The sequence below is a fragment of the Buceros rhinoceros genome, unplaced genomic scaffold (assembly GCF_000710305.1).
Source record: "Buceros rhinoceros silvestris isolate BGI_N320 unplaced genomic scaffold, ASM71030v1 scaffold40591, whole genome shotgun sequence".
Lineage (NCBI taxonomy): Eukaryota > Metazoa > Chordata > Aves > Bucerotiformes > Bucerotidae > Buceros > Buceros rhinoceros.
The window spans coordinates 10,820-18,847 of NW_010396673.1; the positions used below are offsets into that span (position 1 = coordinate 10,820).

An 8,028-nucleotide genomic window follows, 5' to 3' on the forward strand; every position below is an offset into this window, starting at 1 on the left:
CTTCTTTCAAAGGCAGCTACCATCTGCTTTACCACTTCATCAAAAAACAGCGTGGCCAGTTTTGAGTGTAGAAGTGAACGAAATTCAAAAGAAACCTGTTTAAGAAAAGAGAGTAGGATTGTTTTTGCCGTATCTTCTGTTGTGGTAAAATGCTGTCGCATGTAGACAACTTCCTTAATGAACCTCTAGTTAGTCTGTGAGTACATTGTGGGAAAGAACAGTTAAAACTGAGCTACAGGTGAGTGCGTCTGTGAAGAAAAGCCTTATTCCTTGGTCAGAGAACTGTCTCCCTGGGCTTTTCAATAAGAAGAATCATTTAATTTGGTTTTCTGAAGTAATCAGTTCCATTTATCTAAACTGTATTTTACTTAATAAATGATGCACCTAAAGTGATTTGGGATAATGAAAAACTGCTGACAAACAGTAATTCAGTTTCTTTGCACACAGGGCTCACCTGAGGGACAAGAGCTGGCTGAAGAAGACCCTGCATGGCAAAACTGCAGACTTGCAGGTAAGCTGGAGCAAGCTCAAGAGGCATTTAAAAGCAGCTTCAAATAGCTACCTATTAAATTAGTCTTTCCATCTTGGTAGATGTAGTTCCAGTATGTTCAATCAAGAGCTGTTTACCGACTAAAGGAACAAATATGGTCTTTGTTCCATAGTTCAGGCCCCTGGTTCAGTCCTCTGTATCTCACCCTCAGGCCTCCTGCCACAGTGCTCAGAACTTCTGCGTTTTATTTAGCTGCTCAATCTTACACTTAAAATGAAGCTACTGCAGCAGTTAACAGTTATGGCAAGGGGTCAAGGAGTTCGCTTTCTCTTTCCATCCTCAACAGAAAAAGTCACATTTATGTTAAATAGCCTTCAGTCAGGCTTTTGTGCTGTGCTGGCCTTTGGTCTAGTTAAAATAACACTCCCCTCGGGCTATGACGTGGGCTGTTTCAGAACAGCAGCTTTCCAAAACAGCTTCCCAAAACCACGACAGAATTTTCGGGAAAAACAGCAGGTTTCTCCTCTGTGATTTTTATCACTCCTATAGGATGTCTTTTGGATTGAGATTTTAAGTATTATTTTCATTACTGAGAAACTGGTAGATGACATGCCAACTGGAGAAAATACAGCTTCTTTTGAGTTGTTTGTAAGCAGTGGAGTTTTCTTCACAGACTCAGTATTTATAGCATTCAAACACTTGCTTAAATCAAGTTTTTTCAAATGATTTATGGCTGAGGTTAAAAGCTATGTACTACTAGCACCTTATGTACTAGTTAGTAGTTATGTAGTAGTAGCAGGAACTGGCACTTACTTGTCTGGGGAAATTCAAATCCCAGGAGCAAATAACATGCAAACATCACTGGCCAATCCCATGAGAAATGTGTGTTTTTTCAGTACCTATAGATTCATTTTTACTGTTGAACTGTCTGAAGTGCAATAGAACAATAAGCTGAAAGTTAGTAGCCCAGGGAGGTTAATGTGTTAGTTTACAAATTCTCCGAAAGCTCTTTTCCCTATCTACAAAAGAGAATTTTTAAAGCAGAGTATCCCAGTAGAGGGCAGCAGGATCAACCCGTCTCTGTGTCCTTTTTGTAGCCTCTTCTGAACCCCAGCTTAGTTATGTGCTCAGTGCTCACCTATTCTTAACGCTGTAAAATGTAAGACAAAAAATGTCGTGACAGACTAAATAGACAAAATGGAAAAGCAGTAACTTGAGTGGAAAACAACTTGTCTGGGAGTAACTGGCTAGATCAGAAACTGGACTTAGAGGGATAGTCTGGTGCTGCAGTGATACCCCATCACAGATCAGAAAGACAGCACAGATCTATTACACCTGTATTACAGAATCATCTGGTGGTCTTAATTACAGCACTTACCGAAAAATCCAGTGTACATGTCCTGGGATAGCCAGGGATGCCGGGGCTGAAGCGCCACACTGTTTCCAAGTGATTAAATAGTTTCCCATCTGTGCAGGATGCCTAAAAGAAAGTTTGAAAAGTCAAGCTACAGGTAGGCAGATGTGACAGATTGGGATAACTGGAGTTTACATTTGCATCTTGTTAGACAGTGAATGTCACAGCATAGTTAGAATTATTCTTTTAGTGCAGCCATTATTCTTTTAGTGCATGAGATCCCATTTGCACAGTGTCATTTATGGCAAAATAATCAAATTCCTTTTCAACTCTTTTTTTTTTTTTTCCAAGTTCTTCCCGTTACCGCAAGCAGCTCTGCTCCAAGACTACCCCTGGTCAGTAGGCGTTGCTCCAGTGGAAAGCTGTGCTAAGGTGAGCCAACTCACAGAGTAATCTGCAGCACAAACACACCTATGTTTTTCTGCCCAGGAATGAGATGTGGTGCCTTACTGCTGCTACAGAAAGGGGAGGACTAGAGGAAAGATTAGACACCAAGAGCTGGGCTTTCTTTTCCTGCTGCTGCTGCCAAAAGGGCAGGAAGAATGGGAAAATTGCCAATGCCCTCCCCCTGCTCCCAGCCTTACAAGCTGCAAACTTGCTCTGTGCTTTCCTCTACGGCAGGAGCTGCTGCTGCCATCTGGTTCTCCTATCGCTCAAACACTGCTGCTGTACTCAACAAATCCATACTCACTTTGTCAGCACCAGGAGCCTGCGGTGCTGGACCACTGTGCAGGCTGTGTTTGCCCAGGGTTATTTCTGAGGACAGTTTATTAGTCCAAACACGCAGTCGCTTCCCTAGAAACGCTCCTATGGTTATATGAACAAAATGTAAACTTATAGGGAAAAAAATCCTGGCTGAGAAAATGCTAGTAAGTCTAAGAGGAGGAAATCTAAAGAAACTGTCCTCCTTACTGCTTTCATGGTCTCTTCTGAGACAAGAAATCCTCCTTTGAGTAAATTAGAGGCACTATGAGCTGGTAAGCCAATCCAATAGCTATATGGAAGGAAAAAGCCAGTCTTGTCAGGGAAGAGGGGAAAGGGAAAGCACTCAGCAAGCAAAATGCAGATTTTCCACTGCAGCTGTGCCAACTTTCTTAAGAAAGGGAGAAAGATTATTTTTTTTTCCTTTCCAGAATCAGTAAGTACCTTGAATAAAGGCACATTGCGTATTCCCTTTCCAGTTCACATCTCCCCTGTACTTAACTCAGTTTCTGTTTTGAGCATTGTTTCTTAAGAGGAAGCCTAGAAAAGAACAGTGAAGTAAGATATCCAAACAGTTATCTCGAACAGCACTCAGCTGGTGTAATTCTATTTAAGACCCCTCATTTGGCAGCTTATGTTTTAGAAGCACATTCAAATTCTCTCCAGTTATCCTATGTCTGTAAACAAAAGCAACTGCAAGTTTGGAGCCACACAAAGCACTTCCAGCATCAGTTTTGTTTTGAAGCACCAGTGAATGATTTGAATTTCAACAAACACAAGTTACAGCTAAGGAGAAAAAAAAAAATTTACCTTAACTAAATGAGGCCTCACCATGGTAACAACCGATGTGTACCTCTCCACCACAGGAGGGAATCCAATCTCCAGCTGCGCTTTGCAGTAGCCAGAGCGCTTTGATAATATATCTGACTTTTTACACCAAGGAACAAAGAGTTTGTAATTCTCCACAAGAGCAACAACTTCATACATCTCCTGCATGGAATACCTGGAAATAGAAAGACGAACATTACTTACAAGGTATTTTAACTTCAAATTCAGTATTTAAAAGCTTCAAAGATGGTATTAATGGCAGTTTGGAAGGTGAACATAAGAGTCATCTGAAAGCACTACCACTGTTCTTGGAAAAGTTAGTGAACAGTAACATTGGTGGCTGCTGTCTTCTGCAGTATCAAGTAAATAAACATACATTTGAAATGGAAAAATAGTTTTTCCAGAACAGTTGTGTTTTCATGTAGAGATCGTATGCATTCCATGCAAAGAATCAACACTTTGTGGCTACCAAGAAAAGGTGTATCAAAACTGAAGTACTATATTTCATACGGTTTAGATAGAAATGCTACTTTCCTTGTTTTAGCCCAAATAAAAAAGCTTAATTCAAAAGCACATGCAAGGAAAACCCGCCAGTGTCACATAATGGCTGAGGTCAGAAGGGACCTCAGGAGATCATCTTATTTGACCCTCCTACTCAAGAAGGACATATGAAAGAATATGATTCTGATCAGCTGATTCTCTGGTAACATAGCAGAGTATTACACAACTGTGGTTTTAATTTTTAGTTCTGACTCGGAAAAGAATTGAAGCATGTGCGTAATTCCATCTGTGTTTAAAATGAAGCACATGTTTACCGGTACTTACCAGTGAGTACTACTGGGCAAAGGCTGTTCTTAACTGACTTTGCAAAATCTGCTGCAGTTCAAGAACAATCACGTAACTGAGACTTAAGCATAACTAAAAAATTTATGCTAATAAATGTACTATTTCATACTACAGTGGACCAGAGATTGGGGGCAGATCCCAGTCTCATCAAATTAACTGGAATTTTCCCACTAGCTTTAATGCAAACAGAAATTCCAAACCTTTTTCTATGTGCCTAGGTTTCTTCATCACACAGCTAATTATTTTCCTTCTTTTAAAGAAAAAAGAAAAATCTCAAGAAGTACAACATAAGTGCAAACATTAGCACCTGTTTGGGACAGAAGGGAATGAACTGAGAGTTTTCACACCTGTTTTGCCAGATGAAATTAACAGAGTATTGGGTTTGTTTGTCACGGAATAGGAGGATTATTTCTGCTGTTTCTTTCTATGAGTTTCTACATTTTTTATACTAAATTTCAGACTGGGAAAGCCTGATCTCTACAAATACTCAAAGGCAAAACTCCCTCTTAGTCTGCAGTTGGGCATGGGTCTTGAGGGGTGCTCAAGTCTTTGAACTTCGAATATTTCAGATTAATCACAGCAAACACAACATTGATAAGCATACAGAGTCTCTTTCCACACATCTATACGAACCCTATAATTCTTCTTTCAGAATATTCTTTTCTCTTATTTACTAGTGGAGCAGCAATTTTGAAGAAAGTTCTTGAGAAGGTATGGCTCGTTACAGGTACTTGCAAAGGCGAAGCTCTGGTCATCAGAATACCACAAGAAGCCAAGTGCCTGCAACAGTGAAAATGCTTTTAGATGTGTTCCACAGCAGCAAAGTAACAAGACATTCAGGTGAGACAAACAACCTGTTGTAAAACATTCCAAAAAATGTCAGATTTGGGTGGAAAAACAAAGACTCGTAACAGCATATGAACTGATAAAAACACAAGGGGACTTTTTTTTCCCCTTAGGAGAAACTAAAAATAGCCCCCCCAGTCACGAGAACAGAGCTGGCAGAGTAAAATACAAAGGCCCCGTTAAACGCTGACTTCAGGAGCTCATGTACAAGCCTCATATCTGCTTTAATTTGCAGAACAGACTTTCTTAATGGCAAAGTGAAGGAGATACAAAGCCGAGCTCTGCTCTAATCGCTCTGCTGCCATCCTTCTCCTAAAAGGACAGCTTCATTTTGAAAGGTCTTTCAGAAAGCGCATTGCTTACCCAGCTTTCAAAGCGTCCTTCAGAAAAAAAAAATCATACAAAACCTTGGATGCAGTGTTTTCATAAATACAACTTAATTACCCTTAAAAATACCAGTAATTTTAAGATAGCATCTCAGTGTTCTCTGTTTGCAAACATCTAGCATATATTCATTGTGATTTATAGGTCTGTTCTGCTAAATTATTGATTTTGCCTAGATCAAGTCAGTTAAGATGCAAAATACTACCTCAAAAGCTCTGATTTTGGGCACTAGGAAGTTACAACAACATGCCGCTACTTGCTGTCAGTGATTCTACAAACGTAAGCTAGAGAGCAACGTACGTCTTTCACTGTCCTTAATCTAATTACACAATCAGGACTGTGCTTCTGGATTCACAGAGTCAAAAACAGAGCCAACCTTCCCCACTTCCCACACAGACAGGACCGGGCTGTTTTGGAAAAGCATTGCTTTGACAGAAACCCTGCCAAGGGGACAGTCATGTCATAGCTACCTTGACCAGATCCACTGAAAGTGTTCAGATGTTTGGACCAGATCTCATTCTGCAAAGCTGATTTAAATGACTTTCTCTTCCTGGGGCTACGTACAGTCCAAAGTCCAAACTAGCTGCCAGGTTCCTCCTCATGGTTGGTTTTTACTGTAATGCTGTGCCAGTGTAGTGTTTCATGTGGGTTTATCTAGACGTGTTTCAGCTACAAGGTTGAAAAACAATCTCCACAAACACTCTTTTAGTTGCTGTAGGCAGTGTCCTTTTCCCAAGCACGCTGCCATTCTGGGAAGGCAAGGTTAAGAGGGGTTGTGATGCTAATAAATATGGTGAGGCTTCATCTCTCTCCCAACTTTATCTGAAGAAAAGCAGATGCTATGAGAATGTGCTGGGTTCAGTCCCAGTTCAGGAAAGCATAACTCCAAGAAAACACAAAAGCACAGTGGACTGTCACGCATGTTTTTCTGAGTCTGGTCAAGGCCATAGAGGAAAAGCCAAGCCCACACTGAAATTCAGACACACCTCCCACCTCCGTACTTATCCTCTGACAGTGACACACCATGTCCCCTCACACTGCTCTTACTGGCACTGTTCGATTCTTGACACTCAGTGCTTCCTCTCTGAACATTTGGGCACCGATCACAGTATCACTGACTTTGTGACCTGAGAAGGGGTCATTTACTGGTGCGTGGTATACACGTATGTATGTGATCTATGTGCAGTTATTTTTAATAGCTACAAAATTTTCTAAGCCGAAAGAGTAATGTATTTCTGAAAAAAGGGTTCTCAGACTCCTGACAGTATAAACTGAAACTGGCAATAAAAGCATGACAGGGCAAGTGACTTTAGTTATCCCAACTGTTACTTCCCTGAGGTTCGTGGTGTCTGGTGGCCATTTTACAGCCTGTGACACGAGCTGATCTCATTCAAATTCTTTGTCAACAGCTGTTCACATCACAAAAAATGAGTATTACCAACAAGTGTCCTCATCAGCATCTCAGTCTGAATAAGCAGCAGAGTCTAATTTACCACCTGAGTCCTTGAGGTCTGCTGCTTGGCACAGAAAGGGGTCTGCAGGTACAGAATGTCCACTGCTGATACCCGTAGGACATGAAAGCACACCCTCCTTCGAGGCCACAAACCATACAATGCTGCCTGGATTCAGCTCGCGCTAGCGTAAAACCAGCGGCCAAGATTCTTGCAGCTCACGCTAGGACCATTTTCAAGCTTAGTTTGCAACCAGTTACTTAATGAGTTTCCATATACTGAACACCCTACACAGTAATTGATTTTACCCTCAACATCTTAATAGATTTATTTAAAAAACAGCAATTTTGTTTACCAGGATTGAACTATTTTAATATTGCAAACACATGCTAAAGGTTAAATCATGAAGGATATACAGCAAGACGTGTGCTCCAAGGTAACGTTATACCGTGCATGGTAACGATTACATCAAATGACTGCCTGAGATTTGACATCACGAACCACCCTCTATTCCACCTTCTCACTGTTTTTATGATAGTAAGACCTCGAAATTAGCAAACACAGCAGCACTGCCATAACAGTAGTAACAAGTGAACCTTTCTTTTCTCCTAAGATTTTCAAATTGCACTCTTTCATCTGCTTGTTCTTTTTCTTTCAGTTTCAAGATCAACTCTTCTCCCAAAGCCTAATTTGTTTCTCAAGTTGTTCCACCCAGCCTAGCCTGTGATCAGGGGATAAGGAACTTGTTGCATGACCTGAAGTGGGAAACTTCTGGCCGTTTTACTCAGTTTCTCATTTCTTTTTGGGATTGCTCTAAGTTACGCAACTGGCTCACACACGAAAAGCCAAGTTTATACTCTGAAAATCGTTTGTTCTTCCACCGACACTGGCCATGCTGAAAGGAGCCGGCAGCTCCCGAAGCTGAAGGCACCTCAGCGGTACGCAGAACCGGACACGACCTTCCCTCTCCCCTTCGCCAAAGCCACCGGCTTCTCTCGGGGCAGCACCACGCTCCCTGGGCGGGGCTCGCCCAGCACCGCCCCGCCGGCCGCAGGCCGCCCGGGATC

The 8,028-nt window shown here is 41.5% G+C and overlaps 1 protein-coding gene across 1 annotated transcript in view; it reads right to left on the reverse strand.

Moving 5' to 3' along the window:
- COQ10B (coenzyme Q10 homolog B (S. cerevisiae)) overlaps nucleotides 1-7,017 on the reverse strand; it is a 7,182-nt gene extending 165 nt beyond the window's left edge. Inside the window, exons 1-5 of the mRNA XM_010145962.1 lie at nucleotides 7,007-7,017; nucleotides 4,914-5,060; nucleotides 3,417-3,609; nucleotides 1,869-1,970; nucleotides 1-95 (exon numbers count right to left, since the gene is read on the reverse strand). Coding sequence (XP_010144264.1) covers nucleotides 1-95; nucleotides 1,869-1,970; nucleotides 3,417-3,609; nucleotides 4,914-5,035 — 512 coding nt within the window. The 5' untranslated portion in view covers nucleotides 5,036-5,060; nucleotides 7,007-7,017. The remainder of the gene's footprint in view (nucleotides 96-1,868; nucleotides 1,971-3,416; nucleotides 3,610-4,913; nucleotides 5,061-7,006) is intronic.
- Between the last annotated feature and the right edge of the window lie 1,011 nt (nucleotides 7,018-8,028).